This window comes from Pygocentrus nattereri, chromosome 15 (genome assembly GCF_015220715.1).
Source record: "Pygocentrus nattereri isolate fPygNat1 chromosome 15, fPygNat1.pri, whole genome shotgun sequence".
Classification (NCBI taxonomy): Eukaryota; Metazoa; Chordata; class Actinopteri; order Characiformes; family Serrasalmidae; genus Pygocentrus; species Pygocentrus nattereri.
Window position 1 is genome coordinate 7,645,296 of NC_051225.1, and position 20,476 is coordinate 7,665,771.

General features: G+C 40.8%; 1 protein-coding gene across 3 annotated transcripts in view; it reads left to right on the plus strand.

Annotated features, from left to right (window-relative positions):
* Positions 1 to 1,561: 1,561 nt before the first annotated feature.
* Positions 1,562 to 20,476, plus strand: part of frem1b (Fras1 related extracellular matrix 1b) — a 32,724-nt gene continuing 13,809 nt past the window's right edge. For 2 of the 3 annotated variants that reach the window (XM_017701319.2, XM_017701318.2), the window contains exons 1-22: positions 1,562 to 1,769; positions 2,699 to 3,047; positions 3,913 to 4,007; positions 4,113 to 4,402; positions 5,025 to 5,224; positions 5,406 to 5,729; positions 6,031 to 6,139; positions 6,252 to 6,383; positions 8,146 to 8,490; positions 8,720 to 8,862; positions 9,255 to 9,451; positions 9,813 to 9,903; positions 10,021 to 10,188; positions 10,745 to 10,953; positions 11,437 to 11,530; positions 11,727 to 11,979; positions 12,863 to 13,057; positions 15,752 to 15,937; positions 16,028 to 16,224; positions 16,919 to 17,144; positions 19,377 to 19,521; positions 20,026 to 20,167. In XM_017701319.2, the coding sequence (XP_017556808.2) occupies positions 2,814 to 3,047; positions 3,913 to 4,007; positions 4,113 to 4,402; positions 5,025 to 5,224; positions 5,406 to 5,729; positions 6,031 to 6,139; positions 6,252 to 6,383; positions 8,146 to 8,490; positions 8,720 to 8,862; positions 9,255 to 9,451; positions 9,813 to 9,903; positions 10,021 to 10,188; positions 10,745 to 10,953; positions 11,437 to 11,530; positions 11,727 to 11,979; positions 12,863 to 13,057; positions 15,752 to 15,937; positions 16,028 to 16,224; positions 16,919 to 17,144; positions 19,377 to 19,521; positions 20,026 to 20,167 (3,975 nt within the window). In that variant the 5' untranslated portion in view covers positions 1,562 to 1,769; positions 2,699 to 2,813. Of the gene's footprint in view, positions 1,770 to 2,698; positions 3,048 to 3,912; positions 4,008 to 4,112; positions 4,403 to 5,024; positions 5,225 to 5,405; positions 5,730 to 6,030; positions 6,140 to 6,251; positions 6,384 to 8,145; positions 8,491 to 8,719; positions 8,863 to 9,254; positions 9,452 to 9,812; positions 9,904 to 10,020; positions 10,189 to 10,744; positions 10,954 to 11,436; positions 11,531 to 11,726; positions 11,980 to 12,862; positions 13,058 to 15,751; positions 15,938 to 16,027; positions 16,225 to 16,918; positions 17,145 to 19,376; positions 19,522 to 20,025; positions 20,168 to 20,476 lie in introns of those variants that run through there. The other variant, XM_037545129.1, reaches the window with a different exon arrangement.

The window sequence follows — 20,476 nt, forward strand, 5'->3', positions numbered from 1 at the left end:
GTGTGTGTGTGTGTGTGTGTGTGTGTATATGAAACAAATATATATGAAACAAAACCTAAAACGTAAAGGACATGGATATATATATATATATATATATCCATTTATATCCATATATATATATATATATATATATATATATATATATATATATATACATACACACACACACACACACACATACACACACACATTACACATTTGTGCCATACTTAAAAGGGCTCGTGTAATAGAAAAAAGAATTTTCCCCACTTTTTGGAAATTACTGAGTTTCATTTGGTATGTAATCACTGTTAAAGTTTCAAAACTTTCATATAGTCCATATATGGAATGCATGTACAGAAACAGTCTATTTTACACATAAACTCAATGTTTTTGTGATGTCACAAAAACCAACACATTTACATAGATTTATGAACAGTACACAGTAGTTAATCCCTGTCCACGCACGCTGAAGTTATATAGAGTTTTACCCTGACTGATGTTGCTCTTCTTAAAGGTGCAGGAACAAACACAGCCTGTTTAAAACGGAGGTTGGAAAATGTTCATGTAAAAATGAATCATGACTCTTTTTGGTATATAAAACCATACAATTGTCATAAGTGGAGCTCAGAGGAAAATTTGAATGCAAGAAAAATGTATGGTGTTGGTCTGTTGTGTTAGGAAACATGTCAAATCAAGTGGCGTTTATATTAAACAGACCATTCTGAGACTGTCAATTTCTTTTTGACAAAGCATTATTTCAAAGCACAGTTGTTGAGTTTTAGACCATTTTTTGGGGGAGGGTTGCAGACTTCTGAAGGTTTATGTCCAAAATGCCTTTGTACATTTATGAGTTATGATCCCATTAATGAACAGAGCTTACAGCCAAAAACAGCCAAAAACTTTGTTTCTACCTCTGTGCTTTACATTAGGCTTAGTGCAGTATGGTTGGGCTTCTTCTCCAGGCTTTCTCCACTCAAAGAGTCTACCATCAGTTTGATGTTGTGCTAAAAGTGTTTTTGTATGTGTGTCTGTTGGGGGTAGAAAGTGTGTGTGTGTCTCTGTGTGTGTGTGTGCGTGTGTCATAACCCTTTGTGTTGTGTGTGTCTCTCAATTTCCCCCACATGTAGCACCCGTTTCCTTCCAGGAAGCACTGAATGCCATAAAACATCAAAGGTCTGCCCTTTCAAACTGCTTAAAAATGGAAAACTCACTCAGAGCTGATCTCTTCATGTCTCTCTGAGCAACTGAACACACATAAACCACAAACTTCTTTTCCTTTCCCTGTTTCTCTCTCTCTTTCTCTCTGTCTCTCTCCTTTTCTCTCTCTCTCTCTCAGAGCGGTGGGGTCTGAGTCTTGCCTCCTTTAGGGAATAAGAACATCTGGGTTTGTGAGTGCGGCAACAGAGGAGTAAAAACTCTTGGAACTTCTCTGCACGTTTCCTGTGTTTGGAGATCTAACTTTTCTCTCTCTCTCTCTCTCTGTCTCTCTCTCTCTCTCTCTCTCTCTCTCTCTCTCTCGCTCTCTCTCTCTCTTCTCCTGCTGCTGTGTGGTGCTGCTTCACTCTGGCAGTGGGGCAGTCTTTAACAGACGTGTCAGCCCTCTTTTGTTTTCTTTATCTTTCTTTCCCTCTTTGTTTGCTTTCTTTTGTGATGAGCCACGGTGGTCCTGTTAGCCTGATGGCTGGATGCCCTCTTTCACGAAGGTTGAGCTGACAAGATTCTTACACTGATAGCTCTCCGCAAAGACTCTGCAGAGAAGGCCACAAGAAGAGACCCAGCTGTAGCAGGTATGTAACAATATCTCCATGCTTTCCATGCCTAGCCTTACTGTGTTTCTGACTGATAACGCCCTCAGACTACAGGTTCAACTGCAAATCCTCATTCTGTTTTACAGCCTCCTTTCCTAATGAGACAAATAGCAGTTTATGAGTTTACATCTGTGAGCCGTTTTTATTGTGTCCTCAGGAGACAGCAGGGTTTGCCCGGTGTGTTTCTGATGCAGTCTGATTTGTCTGAACATGTTTTTGTGTTTAAAAGTGTCTGTTTACCCATCAGCAGTGCACATGTGGCACTGGGCCTTGGTCTAATACACAAGGTATCCCATAGTTTTCTAATGATCACTTTGGAGAGGGATTTAAACTCTGAAATCCTTTTCAGCTTTGTCTTTCGATTCTACTATCAGTTTGATCCCCACCACCAAGTGTCAAACCATCTCAGAAAAGCTTTTGGAGGCAAAATATTTTCTCTGTGAGGTAAAGTTATCACAAGGCATGAAAGCATGTTTTTCATTTACGTGAATGACTCAGTAGAAACAGCTACAGCCAAAGCATCCTACTTACTACTCTTGGCTCCTTACACACACCACTGTCCTAGGTATGTAGCACCTGTGGCTGTGTTGCCATTCTAGTGTCTGGCAGAAATGGGAGTAACAGGGCGTCTGCTGTTCATATGCTACTTTGATCTCTCCTGGGATTTTGTTCCTAGCAATTTGCACAGGCTCAGTTAACCCTTCACATCCCGTACTGCTTTGGATCATGAAGAAGCAGACAGCTTCCACTTCAAAAGCTTTCTTGTGAGAAAAAGAAAAAAGAGAAACCCCTATGACTCACAACATGCTTGTAGTAGAAGGCAATATGCAGGTGCATTGGGTTTCTGTTGGTAGGCAAGCTATGTAGAAAAGTGGTGGAGTATTCTTTTAACCATGTTCTTTTCTTAGGTTCTGATGAGACACAGATGGAAAGGAGTCCTTGACAACTTTCTGAGGAGAACATTCTGGGATCTGTGCAACGCCGTTCCTTGTGTGTACAAAACCAGCTAAGCAAACTGAGCAAATGGAGATTGTGGACTTCTTATGGATGCTGGTCACCTTGAGCCATATCCTACCCCTGGGCCAGACAGAGAGTGTGTTGATGGTGAAATCTGGACTCCAGGTGATCAGAGGCCAGAGTGTATCTGTGACTACAGAAGAGCTTCAGTTCAATACTGATGAGAACTCAGAGGCATGCAAAGTGGAGGTAGTGCTCAACGAGCCTGTGACTCAAAGGGTGGGGAAGCTTACTCCACAGGTAAAGACCATGTAACACTCATTAACACATGATCAACATGCAAGGCAGATTTATAAGGCAATGATTCTCAAAAGGGATTTCTCTGCTTCTGGAGATCCACCACCAAGGAGTTTAGTTGTAGTCCTAATCTAGTGCAACTAGTCCAGCTAATCTCAATTCACAAATGCTTCAGAAACATGAGAATATTAGAGTTAAACCTTTAAAATCCCAGGCTTATTACATACTAAGGCTTTTTTAATAACTACAGGGACTTCAATGCAAACTGGCTGAGCTATTCGTAGTTTATAGTTTGTCTTAGTGTGTAATAAAACTTTGGGGCCTGGCCATTTAAGGAGTTAAGTGAGTATATAGGGTTAGAACTGAAGTATGTGTTGAAGGTAGTATGGATGTAAATTGATTTAATTATCTTTCTGTACATTTTCAATGTATCCCATAACAATTTATTATTATGGGGTTATTAAGTTAAGGTTTGATTGTTTTGGTTTGATTTAGATATTCAAATGTAGTCTGTGAATTACTGAAAAAATAAATAGCACATAATCAATTCTAACATTCCAAAATCGATGCTGTTGATTGACAAAGCATCAATGCATTTTGACAGCTTTAGAGATTAAGTATCCACAGGAGTATGTCTCCTGACGCAGGGTTGGAACTAATCTCTGTAGGAAGGTGGATCTTCAAGGTTTAGGCTGGGTACTTCTGCTATTACTATAAGCTCAGAATAGCTGTTGAAACTTGATATGTTTCCTGCAACATGCAGGGTGGATTATTTTCTTAATTGAAAGCTCTATAAACCTGTGTCAGTGCCGTGTTTTGTGCAAGACATGATTTCCATCATTTCTAATGGTGCTGATTTGTTTCTTAGGTGTTTGACTGCCACTTCCTCCCTGATGAGGTGAAGTATGTCCATAATGGCAGCCCATTACTAGAGGAGGATGCGGTCATGCTAAGAGTCTATAGGTGCTTAGGGATTATCATGAACAGTTTGACTCATCTTCATACATGAATTAATGCTGTCTGTTGCTTAGAAAGGTGCATATTTATGGCAGAAATGCTTTGTTCCAGGTTCACAGATTCAGAGACGTTCACTGAGACGTTCCTATTGAAGGTTCAAGTGTTGGTACCCCAGAAGAGTCTGATTGAGTTTGGGAGCATTCCTCTAGTGGTTCCAACATTTTATGGACTCTCCAATGCAGTGGACAGCAATGTATTGACATTCAGAACTCTGCCCAGTGTGATCTGTACAGTTCGTCTCCTCAGCTCTGAGATCAGTGTCCCTATGCTGGGCCAGGTGGTTACAGAGGATCCAGCCCAGACAGACCAGGCCTCTGAGCCTGTCACTGGACCAAGGAAAGGTAGTGCAGAATTGACACTGTGTGCAGAACAAAGCCTATGTCTTTTTTCATTCGTTTATATGTTGTCACTGGCTTCTGATTATATGCAGTAAAAACTGATACATTGAGTTTGCTTGTTTCAGACGTCTACACTGTCTCTACATGAATAATCTCAATAGAATATATAAAAAAGAATGAATATAAATGAATAAATATATTATTATTTTGTCTTCTAGATTACTCATAGTTGGCAATAGTTAAGTTGATGTTATAAGACCTACAGTACTCATGTGGAAATGATGTGCACATCTAAATCAAGAACATTCAGTGCGTCACTTTTTTCCATTTGTATATTAATTAAACCAGTGTCGTGTTGTTGATTGCACCTTCCTGTCTTGGCATCTCTGCGTTCCCATATGGATAGACGTTTCTCTATTAAGTCTGAGTAAGTTAAGAAGAAGCATCTGCTTTAGGCATCAGTAGTGCATATGGTGCTTATGTTACAGCGCATGAATCATTTAATAAGCTAAACATTTAAATCCAGTCATTGAACTGAGTAAGGATAACAACTGTAAAATCACTTTCTGCTTTACAAGTCAAAATACTTTGGCTGAAACTGTTGTCATTTTTTTTCATTCTTAAGGTCGACAAACAGCTATCTCCTGCCCTGGAAATAAGGCCTGTGTCTACAATACTAGAGAGATGCACTTCCTAAAAACCAGCTGCAGTGAGTTTCTCACCTCAGGTCTGAAGTATCAGCACCTCAGCCCTCCTTCCCCAGAGATTGACTATGTTCCCATTAGAGTGGAGCTCCGGGACCAAACCACTCGAGCTCTTCTTGAGGTAAAAGATTACAGTAGCCGCTTTATACAATAACTAGCAAGCTTCTCCATACAGACTACTCATAACTAACATAGTAGTTACTATTTATTGTAGTTACTGAATAAAAGGTTGAATAATACTTCCAGTTTATATTCCCAAACAAATAAACATGGATTCTGTCCCTCTCCCTCTTGCTGGTCAGGCTGAAAGCGTTTGGCTACCAGTCTTGATCCATGGTGCCATGCAGAATCAGCCTCCTCACGGTGCCTTCATGTCCATGTTCATCCTGGAGGTGGATCAGTTCATCCTTACCCCAATGACCACTGCCGCTCTGGATGCCAAAGATGATGAGACCCCTCAGGCCCAGTTAGTTTTTAACGTGACCAAGCCACCCACAGAGGGCTACATCACTCATCTGGATGATCACACCAAGGTTGTTTCCTCCTTTTCCTGGCAAGACCTGAATGAGATGAAGATCGCATACCAGCCCCCAAACAGTAGCCACACCAATAGGAGGAACTATGAGGTGAACAAAAGTACAGTTTTGATATTCATTGCATTGATAGCGATGCTGCTGTAGTCGTTTTAAACCAGATATTTCCACAGTGAATCACGCTCAGTGGAGAAACAACAAAGCAGGCATATAAATGCAAATGCACTATACTTCTGTGATGTTCATTCCGTTTTTCTCACTTAGTTTATTTAAAATAAATCTCAATATCCAAAGCATGCTTTAATAAAACGAATACTACAATAGATACACATTAATAAACATCCATTAAGGTTCTTTGTAAGTATTAGTTTTAGCCACTTTCTCTGTGTTTCAGGTTGAGTTTCAAGCTATTGATGGCTTCTTCGCAACTAGTGCTCCTATTATGGTTCACATCTCTATCCGCACTGCAGAAACAAATGCTCCTCGAGTCTCCTGGAATCTGGGTATATGAACCATATCCAAACCTGACAGCCTTTTTTCATTTAAGCATTCATTTTAGTTTTATATTTTATATTTTCACAGATATTAATGAGTACAATGCTTCTTTCTATATAGGACTGGATCTACTGGAGGGTCAATCAAGGCCAATCACATGGGAGAACCTTCAGATTGTTGATAATGACAATTTAGATGCTGTCACGCTGGTCGCTGTGGATGGTCCACTGCATGGACGACTGAGTGTTCGAGGTGTAATAAATTCGCTCTGTTTCACAGTTCATGTTTACAAAAATCTTGTTGTACCTTTTAGTTGCAGGAGATGAAAGTGGCCGTACCATCCATATCAGAATGTCTCCATGACTGCCATCCATCTAGTCATGATAAATCAATGGCAGTGCTCCCCTGTTCCCTTCCATGTGCTTTGCGTCTATTATGTGTGCACAGCTCAGGAAACATATGTGAGGTGGTCTGCATGTGTTTGCTAATCAGGTGTAAAATTCACTGGCGACTCTTTGCCAGAGGCCCTCTGCACAAAGATGTCTTCAGAATCTCAGCGTCTGTCATTCCAGTCCAGCGGGTGGCAAGACAGTCCTTGTTTTGCGCAAAGCCTGAATGAAGCAGATTGTAAAGACTTATGCCATTTCATGCCGCTCTGCACACAGGCCAGATGTACGACACAAGGTCATTTTGCTGTCAGGCCTTTGAGTTAGCAAGCTTTGCGGAGACGTGACAGTCATATGTCCGTTTATGCAGCACTTCACAAAAGGTTTGTATATAGGACTAATGTCTAGTTATATTGTCTCCAAGTGCTGTATTCATGGAAAGCAAGCAACCAGGTTTGGACCATCTTGCATAAATGAAGCTGTACTCTGCAGTAAGAAATAGGCTGAAATGTGTGTTCCTATTGGAAACCAATGGGACAGTGTTCTGTCTGTGGTTTCCCAAGGAAGCAATGGTTGGTTGTTGATTTCATTCTTGGTTTGGAGTCTCTCCAGGCTCATGGCCCAGTGCCTTGTGTCATTCCCTGATGGAAGACCACCTTGTCAGCACCGTTTCCTGGCCTGCTCAAGCAACTTCTCTCACTCACAGCTAAAGCCCTCCTTAAATTACTGTTTACGTTTTTTTCTGGGTTTATATGTTGATATGGCATCGTCGTGACTGAAAACAAAACTGCTCTGAAAGTTTGACTCCCCAGCCCATCTACTCTGTGTATCTGAGAGCACCTGTTTGCTCGTTGGGCTTTAGCATGAGTGCTGGTCCAACGGCACGCTCTCTCTGGAGGACTTGGTGGGACATTGGGAATTGATCACTCACACCTCTAACTCTGGGACTCCGAGCCTGGGGAAAGTCACCGTTGGGCTGGTCCAATGCCTTCGGCCAAATGGAACAGTGCCTCTGCCTCCACGTTCTGTCCTCTTGAGTCAGGTGTCTGCACAGAACATATTTTTTCAAGGCTTTTTTGGGCCTGGTGCCCACAGCCACCTTTGGGCCCAATTACTAAGTTGTTTCTCCATTGGACTTGTAGCCGTTTCCCCCTTGATAAAGTTGCTAATTAGGTTTGCTGCGCAACCAGTCATCACTCAATCTGTCTGGTGACCTTGCCCTTCTGTCTCCCTGGCAAGCAGAAGATGCCCATCCGCAGTATGGGCAGCAGCCATTGCCTGGGAAAGGCGCCATTTTTCTTTTTGTTTTTCTGCTATGGGCGTAAGCCATGTGCCTTTAGGCAGAAAAATTAAACTTGCGATTTTTCACATTTTTGTCCAAAAGTGAATAAAACCATGAGAGGAAAATAAGGATGAAGGTAGATAATGAGTAGAAGAGAATGGGAGGGGATGCAAAAAAAAGTTATGTCCACTATTAGACTGCCTTTGACCTAAAGTATATAATTTGCCAGATGTCCAAGTGGGCACTGAATCAGTTTCAGAGAGTGAGAGTGCAGATTCTGACATGCTTTAGTGCCCTTGGTGGTGCTATGCTGAATGACTGAACACATTTTTTCATTACTGCCCAGGTGGAAAAGGCTTCATGTTCAAAGTGAAGGACCTGCGTGAGGGTGTGGTGGTGTATCATCACTTCGACAGTGATACCACTAGGGACCACATTGTCTTCAGAATCATGGATGGCCGCCACAGCATCCGTCACAAGTTCCCCATCTACATCCTCCCTAAAGATGACACTCCTCCCTTCCTCATCAATAACGTGGCCTTTGAAGTGCAGGAGGGGGGGTCAGTGCTAGTTGAAGAGTACATGCTCCTGGCATCGGATTTGGACTCCAGTGATGACTACATACAGTACCAGATCACTACTCACCCTCGTGCTGGTGAGCTGGTGAAAAAGACCGGTCCACATGACCCGGGTTAGTGTTGCAACTAACTTTTGCTTTGACTGAATATCACTTTTGGTGTGAATTAAACTCAACTGAATTTGTTTTTCATCGAAAACAAATGTATCTCTGAAATGATACATGCTTTTGTGATTTTATACCACTCATCTTGAAATCAAAGACAGACAGACAGACAGACAGAGAGACTACAACTAGCTTTTCCAAGATTCTTGTAGATGTGACCAGCTGTGTTGTTTAGCAGGTGTTCCAGTGACAACGTTCATGCAGAGGGACCTCTTTCAGGGTCTGATCTACTACAGACACTCAGGGGAGGAGATGTTTGAAGACTCATTTGATTTCATCATCTCTGATATCCATCAGCCTCCAAATCTATCGGACAAACACGTGAGTTACATGTAAAATATTACTATTATTAATAGTAATTAATATTATGTATTAAATATTACAGTATGCTAAATATAATGTGTGCTGTAAGCAATGCAGTGTAATTAACATTGATGATGAGTATAAATATTAGCTTACAGTATTACAGTTACCATTAATACATTACATAAGTGTTTTAGCATTATTATTAATTATTGTGGTTCCACTGTTTATACTATTACTATCATGTTAATAACAATAAGATATAAAAATTTGATTTTCTTGAAATAGGAGTCTATCTGAAGCCTCATCTTATTAGATCTTGATTAAATTATTGTTTGATTACATTATGAGGTCTTAAATTAGAAGCTGTTTGATTTTAAACTTGACGCTCTCCACTGCTTTACTCACAGACAGTGGTGATTCACGTGTTCCCGGTGAAGGATCAGCTGCCAGTAGAGGTCTCTGGCACAGTTCGTTCCATCACAGTAAAAGAGACCGAAGTTGTTTACATCACACAGAGCTACCTTCACTTCCGAGCCCCTGAGCACCCAGACACTGACCTCATGTACCTCATCACCCAGCCCTGTTTCAGTCCTGCCAAACCTGGGTATGTGCTTTGTCTCTGTTTATTACCTAAAGTGGAAAAGAAACAGTGCTGTGATGCACTTTGTGTCATATGGAATATGTCTTAACCATGGTTTTCATGTTCTGGAGCATTAGGCTTTGTTAATTTTGACATGTCCAACATGATAGGAAGCACCTATTTAATTACAATAATTCTCCATGGTGTTTATAACATTATTAAATGCTATAAAGCAAAATGGTTGTAAGATCAGGCTTTTTTGTTGCAATTTCAGACTGATGAACCATGTTACATTAAATATGTAGTTTCTGATTTTGAATTTTGAAGGACAATTTAGTTTTCTTTAAAAAATATATATATTTTTTTTTACATTTTCTTTCTCCAGGCTTCCAGATGCAGGCAGACTTTTCTACACAGAAAGCACAAAGTCTATGAAAAAAGATGCCATGGTTCCAGTGCTCAGATCATTCACTCAGGTGCGAGATAAAATTCAATCCAGTTGAGACACAGTAAGTCTCATTCTCAGTTCATTTGCTGATTGACAGAAATATAAAAGTTTTTTTTTTACATTTTCTTTTTGCCATTTTCCTTAGCATGCGGTGACCCACCACAAAGTGGGCTACATGCCCCCCATAGAGGATATTGGTCCTGAGCCACTCTTTGTGCAGTTTATCTTCTCTGTAAGTGACCAACAGGGCGGCGCTCTCACTGGGCTTGTGTTCAATATTACAGTCACACCTGTGGACAATCAGGCTCCAGAGGTAATTAAGCTACCTTCATTTAAATCCTTACTTTCTACTGAATTTCGACTTTCTACTTACAAATGTAAATATTTGTGTTGTTTATTGTAATTTTTTACGTTTTTATACTTTTTGAAAACCCCATCTGCCCTTCACGTTGTGTGAACATTTCATGCTGAATGGGTCAGTATAAATGGTCCAAATTACTCAAAATAATAAAAAATAAATTGTTACATTAACAGATATTAGGTTAAAAATGTCTTTACTCTGTCCTCTAAAGTTTTGGACATATTAGTATTTTGGTACCACGTTATAATAAGACTACTCTTATAAAGGGTTTATGAATGGTTTAAAATCAGCTTATTAATGGTTACCACTTAGGTCATAAACACATTAAAAATTATGAATAAACACGTATAACACATGGGCAAAAGTGAGCTATTATATCTGATGAACATGAATATGTGATTCTGCTTAGATTGACAGAAAAAAATCTTATTCTTGAACAGTGAAAACAATCTTCTCATATGAAAATTCTTGATGAGAACATTTTGCATCTTTGTCCTCACCTCTGCAGATATTCACTAACCTACTGAGGGTGGAGGAGGGTGGTGGTGGTTTCCTGATGGAGGAGCACCTCTTGGTGCAGGATGCAGACAGCCCAGAGGAGAAACTCAGGGTGCAAGTGCGGACCCAGCCCAGGCACGGGACACTGGAACTGCATGGCGTGGTTTTGTCAGATGGGGACAGCTTCCGCCTGCAGGACATAAAAGCACTGAGAGTCAGGTGTGTGTAAAGCAAGATGAGAATCAAAGAGTCGGAGTCGGAAACTGCCAGTGGTGTGAACACATCCTCTTTTAGACCTCTTTTAAACATTCCTCAGAGATTTTGGTTGGTTATTTGAGTTTCTCCTCTGACCTCTCACATCAACAAGGCATTTTCATCCACACCACTGCCGCTCAATGGATATTTTCCCTTTTTCAGACCGTTCTCTGTAAACCCTAGAGATGATTGCGCATGAAAATTCTAGTAGATCAGCAGTTTCTGAAATACTTAGACCAGCCCGTCTGGCACCAACAACCACGCCACATTCAAAGTCACTTAAATCACCTTTCTTCCTCATTCTGATGCCCGGTTTACATGCCTAAATGCATTGAGTTGCGGCCATGTGATAGGCTGATTATTTGTGTAAACAAGCGATTGAACAGATATACCTAATAAAGTGGCCAGTGACTGTAATCAAATGACACGAGACCCTTCTTTTGGCAGATATATCCATGATGACTCTGAGACTTTGAAGGACATTATAGGACTCACAATCACAGATGGAATCAACTCTGCCCAGGGTGAGCTCTTAGTACAGGTGAGTGAAAATCCAGTACATAAACGAAATCTTAATAAAAAATACAGACGTAAGGAATTATTTTCATTTTGTAAACCAGGAAATTTTGTGGGGATTTAAACCAGCAGATCTACTCATGTAAAATTGAAACTGAGGCATCTTTTTATTAAATGACAGGGCAAAACTGTTTTTTAATGTTGGATTATCCCGTTAATAGATCCTCCCTGTGAATGATGAGCCCCCTCAGTTGGGCTCAGGCCTGAGGGCTGGACTGTCCTGTGAGGAAGGCAGTCGTGTGCAGATCACTACCGAGTATTTATTCGCCACAGACGCCGATAGTGATGATACTCGTCTCACCTACATGCTGGCACGCACCCCGGCCCGCGGGGTGCTGCAGCGGGATGGAGTCACGGTGGACAAGTTCTCACAGCTGGATGTGCTCAACGGCCTTATCTTCTACCTGCACACAGGTAAGAGGCAGCAGCTGTTGCTGCCATATGTAAATATATGTAAGATACTGCTCTTAAAGCAAGAACTTACCACATATACCATATTAAATAAAACAGAATAAATACATTCTCTTACTGCATTGTACAAACATCTTTGCGTTCTGAAGCTATAGATGAGGGGAAAAACCAAGTTTACAGTTTTTCCCTTTTACCAGCTTAACCCAAATGCAGTTAGTCAGCCAAGACATTGTGTCTAAAGTTTGCTTCTTTAGTTTGTGCTGGAGCTTCAAGGCTAATCTTTATAGTAATGCATGCCTAAATCATCAGACACTTGCCTCAAAGTGCAGAAGTGAACTGAAAAAGATGTTTCTTCAAGGCTTTCTTATGTATACACTTAAAAAGATGGTTCTTCAAGGGTTCTTTAGTAATACAAATCCACGAGCACTCAAAAAACTCTTTGCATGATTGAGGGGTTCTTTGCATCATGAAAGTTAATCAGTTTGATGGAGTGTGTGTTTCACATTTTAAAAAAGGTTCTATATGGCACCAAAATGTTGTAATAGGTTTGACATTGAACCTCAAAAAGGTTCTGTGTAGAACCATCTACAGCACATTCTCCATCAATCTGAAGAACCATGTAATGATACAAAGAACACTTTAATCATGCACAGGGTTCTTTGAGTGTTCTTGGTTCTACACAGAACCATTTTCTTTGCAAAAGAAACCTTAAGGGTTCATGATTTTTAACAGTGTAGTTTTTCACCCTGAATGTTATGCTCTTATCTAAAAAAGTGGACATGAAGTGAGTGAAGACAATGCCCTTAACCCAGCTATGATGTGCATTTAATTTTAATTAAAATAATCTGTGTATATGTTTCTTCATTGGCTGCTTCTGTATGTTTAGGCGGTGAGATCGGCCCAGACCCCGTATCAGACACAGTCACTCTCATAGTGTCAGATGGGGAAGGTGGAACAACAGACGGCTGCTGCCAGGAAGATGCTGTCCCGCCACCCGTCCCCCTGCATGGGACACTTCCTGTCTATGACCTCAACATCACTGTGCTTCCTATTAACAACCAGCCGCCATCCATAATTATAGGTAAACATCTACCAAGTCTGCACATAGTATTGTATGCAGACCATTTTCAGTGCTTGGTGGCTGTAGAGCTATGATGATTTAATTATGTTCAGACATCTGTACTTTATTCTTCAAGATTTTTTAATATGTTTACTTAAAAGGCTAGGTAATGTGGGCAGGCCCAAAGTTTTATTACACATTTCTATAACCTAAGAACAGCTCAACGAGTTTGCATCGGAGTCTCTGTAGTTACTGAATAATAAGCCTTATTATGTAATCCTGGGTTTTAAGGGGTTAACCGTTAGTCAACAGTTATCAAAAACATGGTTTAATTTAATGTTAATTATACCTCATTAGCAGCTTATTAAAACAATCTAAGAAATTATGTTAAATGCCTTGCAACCAGGAGAGGAAATATTTCTGTTATGAATTTTAATTGGATGAAAAGTTATTTTTGTGTGTACGGTCTTGTTTTGCAGACAGAAAAAGACATCTAACGTAAACAAACAGAAAAAAAATTGTTAACTGAAAGAGCCTGTGAATTCAGAATATAAATTAAATGTAAATGAAGTTCAAAACTATATAATTAACTATGTGGCTACCTAATTACCCAAATTAGAAAAGAAAAGGCCTCTTAGGTTTAAGTAATTAACCACTAAATCTAGGCATTTTTCAATGTTGTTTTGTGATGTGCTGAATTCTGCTGGGAACATCACTTAATCATTGTCTCCCATACTGAGCATGGGGACTGTCAGGAAGGCAAGCACTGTAGCTCCATACACCCCTACACACAATGGCTTACAACATTTACATTAAATTACATTTATTCACTCACAAGAGCTCAAGCCACAGCAGGGATTTGCTCTAAACTCCCCGGACTGACAAGAAACTCTGCAGTTATCAATGGAGAACAGTGACCACTGGAAGACAAAGAGAGGAAGGAGAAGAGTGACTGGGTGACAGTTAGGCGCCTACATGAAATCCCAACGTGTTCGCTGTTGGTGTATTCAGGTGCATAGGAGTAATGTACAGCTGACTGGGATTACAGTACACACAGCAAGAAAATGCTACAGCAGGCAGCGTACCAACACGTTTGCCTGGGAGGAAGTGGACAATGAGGCAGAGGAGAACACAATAAAGCTTCCCTCATTCAGAATAGACGACACAGCCGAAGCTTACCCCTCCGCTTCTCCACCTGCCAAGATTTACCTCTCGTGTACCATCCCACTGACAGTCTACTAATTCTCCAAATTCTTGGCTAGAAAATGAGGAAGGATTCTCCAGGATTGCAACCAAACACCAGACCCAGGCAGGTTTATGAAGAAATGGCATTCGTTGTTTAATTAATTTAAACTGAATAAAGAATGGCTGAAATAAGAGCATTAAGCAAGTGGAACGAGAGGGAATCTGGCTTTCCCTCTTCCCCCACTCGGGGATGACGGTTTTATCACCTTTATCCCAGACTGTTGGTCATTAATTTCTCCCCTTGTTGCAGAGCCTGATCCAAAACACAGCCCCCTTCATGCCCATTCTCCATTCATTATTTATCAGTGCAGTAAATGGGAGCAGATGCCAGTGAGCATGGGCATGATGGCTTTATCAGCACCCAGGTGGCAGCGGGCTGGCCAAAAGCCGAAAGACAGTGGAGCGCAAGGGGGGTGCCATAGCGGGACAGCGAGCACGCAAAAGAGAGCGAGAGAGGTAGTGAGAAAAAGAAAGAGAAAGAGAGAGAGATAAGACAAAGAGAGAAAGAGCGGGAGAATGCAAGAAGAGCCAATTAAAAAAAGAACAGCGGGCAGTCTGAGAGTGAGCATGGGATACATGGATATTGAGATAAAGAAATTGATAATGGGAGCGGAAGCATCCCAGGGAGTAATGCTCTGTGATGCACTGTGTAAAAATACCTTGTTAAAATATGCACTACGATTCGAAAGTTTGGAATCACTTGCCATATTAGTAATTCCTTTTTTATTCAATAACTTTTTAAGTGTTTAAATATGAGGCATCCTGGATTATCCTGGAGTTATAACTTCACTCTCGATGTTATCGATGTTATCTCGATGATATGATGTTATCTCGATGATAATTTTCTCAATTATTATGAAAATGGGCTCTGTTCATGATTCTGGATGCATCTTTTTTTTGTGGCTTTCTACAAATTATTTGAAATGTCCACAGCACTATCATTTTACACATATGCTTGTAACAAAATGAAAACAATAATCTGAAATCTGCAGTAATCGGATTATTTAAATGGTAGTGTAAACAGCATACTCCCATTTCTTATATAAGAGTAAGGTCTAGAAATCTGAGAAAGAGAGCTGGATTTTAGCTCAGTAATAAGATTTCTTAGTGCAAGGAAGGTCTTACTCTGATTTCTTTTGGATATCTCAGTCTGTGCATGTGCAAAAGCAGCCAGCAGTACCCAAAAGTGAGCAGTTGGGGGTTAGGTGTCTTGCTCAAGGACACCTCAGTCATGGACTGCTGGCACTGGGTTTCAAACTGGCAACCTTCCGGTTACAGGGCTAGTTCCCTAACCTCCAGCCCACAACTTACTCAAATACATGTAAACGCGTTGATCGGATTACTGACAAAATCTGATTTTCTGTAGGTATCAGAATATTATGCGTATGTAAACCCACTCAGTGGTTCTGAACTTTTGATGCATAAAAACACTGACCAATAAATAACTTGTGTTGTCTCGTCCTCTGTTAGGAAACATGTTGGTGGTGGATGAGGGCTCTAGCGCATGTCTGTGTGGCGGTGTGCTGGCAGCTACAGACCCTGACACGAAGCCAGAGCAGTTAATCTTTCAGCTGGAGAGCCCTCCTCAGTATGGCTTTGTGGAGAACACTCTGCCCTCACCTGGCTTTGAGAAGAGCAACGCTGGAATCCGAGTGGGTCAGTGTTCATCCATGGGCCCTAACTGAAACTAATGACAGCATCACCCTTTCTTATAGACTTCCACTAAGTGAAACTGTCTGAATGAAGTTTCTTTCAGCCAGCTCCACCTGACCTCTGGGTTCATCAACTACGTCCAGTCAGTCCACCAGGGTGTGGAGCCCACAGCAGACCACTTCACCATTAGCGTCAGTGATGGAGTCCATAAGTCAGGGCCTGTACCCTTCTATGTCATTATCAACCCCACCAATGATGAGACCCCATCTCTGCTGCTCCACAACTTCACAGTCAGTCATCCTAATACCCTACTGATCAAACATATGGAACCTGTGTTTTCAGTAATATTAAACCATTTTGGTTGCTACGGAGCCCTGCTGGTGACATCCTGTATAAATTAAAAACAATGCGTGGCCACGACTTAGCAAGGCATGGGAACAAGATCCAAATGCATGGCTGTCACAAGATAATTAAGCCTTGACCACAGGTTAATAAGGCATGATCTCGTTCTCCTTACTAAGTTGTGGCTGTGACTTAATTATCTCATTTCTATGCCTTACTAAGCCATAGCCATGCATTATTTTTATTTATATGGGATGTCACCAGCAGGGCTCCATAGGTTGTAAATGAATAATTTGACTCTGCTAGTCAGTTTACATATGTTGAATATGAATAATAACATTTTAGATGAGTCCATGATGATGAATCAAAATGCTATCTAAACTGCCTCATACTTCAAAGGTGATGGTCAAATCTTGAGAAAGATCATTTGAGAAGTAATTATTTTAAATATTTCAAATAATGTATACAATTTACAATGATATAAATGTCTAAAAGCATATAGTTTTAGGTAAATTATTATTAAATACAAAAATATGAATATAACAAATGATTCCAAAGGTTTGGAAGAAATCTATTCCTACACAACGTTCCAGAAAAAAAAATCTTTAAGTGACCGTCACTTCTTTGTGTCTCTCACGAAAGGTCATGGAGGGAGCAATGAAAGACCTGAACCCAGCTGTTCTCGATGCAGTTGACCTGGACACCCCTTCTGACATTCTCACCATCACTGTTCTGGTGCCCCCTGCTCACGGGACGCTGCTTAACGGGATATATGGGCTGGAGATGAGCCGCTATAAAGAGATGGGCCAAGGGCTCCTGCAGAGGAGTCTACCAGTGCTGTCCTTCACTAAGCAAGCGCTCCGACAAGGTCAGCCTCTCTTCACCTGGACCCTGAACTTCCCTACTACCCTTTTAAAGATAAAGGTGGCAAAAACACAATATGGAGAGAATAATCATTTTTGGTTCCATAAAGAACCTTTCAGTTGAGTGGTTTTAAATTAATTTTTTAAAGAATCAGCCATTAAATAGCTTCTTGGGAAACCTGATGTGGTAACCTCGAAGAATGCTTTTTCACACCTTTACTTTGAAAGGTGTCTGTGGCAGTTTTTGACATGCTGCATTGCTATGGATGTGGAAGGGGAGTTGGTAAGTGTAGTGTCCCACCAAGAGACTGGCCACCGCTGTGCCTTCCAGAGGGCACAGGTTTGTTATCTCTGGGGCCCAGGCTTGCTGAACAGATGTTGCAGGAGACAGAGGTCACAGAGCGCCCGTGGTGCTTCTGCCTCATCTGCAAAGTCCTTTCCTGCGCAATTACCTCACAGCCACCGTGTACCCGGTGATTCGCGCAGCTGCCCTCCCTGTAAGAAAGTGATGTAAAGCCACAGAAACATAGGTGACCTGGGAATTAGCAAACAACACACTGTCAGTCAAAAAGAATTGCTCAAACATTGTTTTGTAACTATACACACCAAAAATGAATGTACATAGAGGACACCTAAGGGTCATTTGTTTTGCATGATTAGTATTTTGTGGGTGCTTTTGTAGCCTTCATCACTGTCACTCTCACCAATTTGCCTTTGCCTCTCTTTCATTGTGTTTTAGAGTGAAAAAGACCTTCCATATTTTTCTCTTTCTAGCTATCAGTGTATAGCATGTTTTGTTGGCAGTACAAAGTAAAGCTCAAAGACTGAGTGCAGTTAATCAGCAGTCACACTAATGGGATGGTTTGGTCTTTTGAGGCAAGTGTTTGTTAGGGATGTCATGATACATTTGTTAATATAAATTTTTTAAAGAGGATGTGCTGTATAATATGCAACACCAGACGCTAAAATGAACTTGAGTGTTTTTTGTTGTTTATCACAGTCCACTGTATCCCTAAAGTGATAACCACCATTGTTAAAAAATAAATAGATACTTTCAATAAACGCCATAGCTCTCGGAACTGGTAGAAAACCTATTGGTTTGGTTAGCCTGCCTTGGATAATTAGCCAAGCTGTTTGAAATGGAGAGCGAAGATTTAGCTTAAGCTGGAACAATCAAAGTCATCCTCACCTTCATCACCTGTTCATGAAAGTACACTAAAGATCAGCAAAAAGTGTTCGATCTATGGTGACAGTGGCACATTGTTCAACACAAGCACCATATAGCTGTGTTAATTCTTCAACCATGCTGACCCATTTGTGAAGAATATACCCAAATATTTACACTTCATATGCAAACGCAAGATCAGGTTGTTTCTCCTAAATTCTGATATTCCTTTATGTCCAGGTTTGCTTTTACAAGGCGGTAATTCTAATTGTAACTCTTAATTCACAGCAAAAGAGTTTTAATAGCCACCTTAACAGCTTCCAAAAAGTCTATTTTGAAGGGTTGGTTTAGGCCAGATATTCATTTATTTTTCTCTTGGTTTTGCTTTTCGCTAGATATTCTTATTTTAAAACAGGCTACAGCTAGATTTCACAAGGCGAAGGCTGCTACAATTCAAAACCGGTCAAGGTCTTGAAGGGCCAGAGTATTTTAATTTAATTTAATATTTCTTTCAAATTTCATTGCTTGATTGCATGTCTATGAGCATGATGCACATACTGTCATAGCAATATTGTCCGAACTTGAGAACTTGTCCGGCTCAGTTCATTTATTTTTTAGATTTTTTGTTTATTTTTATTGTTAGGAGCCCCAATAAAACCCAGTAGCGTTACCAAAAACTTAATAAGTAAATAAATCAAATAATGGGAACGTTATGGCAGCATTTCCTGTCTAATTCTTTATCAAAGTAATATTGCATTGTGAAATTTGCGAAGCATTACACCTCTAACTGTGCTGGTACATTGGTACATTGCTAGTCAGTGTTGTATAAGCTTTCATTACTTATTATCTATATTAGCTTTATAGCTCCAGTGCAGAACTAAAAAAAAGCAAACCTAAGACAGCACACATGTCTTTGGTTGATTGATTGCATTTTGGTTAAGGGGGAAATTGTGTAAATTTTTGCCTGAACCTTCCCTTCAGAAAGCCCATATCAAGACACTGTTATGATGCCACTGTATTATTTCCATATTTCACCATTCCTTGACTCCTTACCTCTTGCCATGGTCCACAGGAATGAAGATCATATATATGCACGATGACACGGAAACCCTTAAGGACAGTTTCACCATGCAGCTGACAGATGGCAGGCACACTGTCCAGGGCACAGCGTGGGTCCGCATCATACCAGTCAATGATGAAAAGCCACGGCTGCTAAAGTAAGGATGCCCTGGGACAAATTCCGAGCCAGAAAGGCGAATAGAAGGAGGGGCGGGAGGAGGTGTTTTCAGCAGAGGAGAGTGGGCAGGGACAGAAGGGAGAGGGTGGATTTTAGGCACATGTGACTGGGGAATCTGCATCTCGACTGAATGACTGGAAATGAAGTTACATCCTTCAATAAATCGCGGCGTTTTATCCCATCTTTTCCCCCAAAGATCAGGAGGGTTGTTCTATGTTTTTTGATTCACTGAGTTGGCAGAGGGTGCACATGAACTCCAAGGAGGCAGAAATAATGTGGGTTTTTGGCAGTCGCCTACTTCCTTGTTGCTCATGTTCCCTCGGATTGCAATGACAGGCCAGTCTCGCTTGCCTTTGTGCCCTCCAAAGGCGGCCGGCTCCGCCGCATTTGTGTATTTATTTATTTAGGATTCATTTGAGCATGCAGGCTTGGCATCAGTGCCCACTGTGACCTCAGTGTCTCTGCCTCTGCTCTGTGTGTGCAGGAATGCAGGTGTGGAGGTGGAGGCTCTGGATCGGAGGGTTATCTCCAGTGTAGTGCTGGAGGCAGAAGACACTGACACCCCCACTGACCAACTCTACTATGTTCTCAATGCAAGCCCCAGGTTTGGCCTTCTGCAACTGAAGGTCAGCCTCTACATGTGAAAGAAGGAATGATAAATGATACCATTCAGCAGTTTGGAATCACTGTTTAAAAGTTTGGAATCAATGTTTTCCAGCACAACCTGCATGTGTGCAAAGCGAATTATTGTAAGACAGAAAATGTTCTGCATCTTGGTGTGTGTAAACTAATTTTCCCTAAATACTTCACTAAATACCCATATCTGTTGGTGTTTATCATATTTAAATCTATATGTTATGATGTATTATTGTATTTCAAATATAAAAATGATTAATATGGACTAACCTTTGAACAACAGTGTACATTTACTGTAA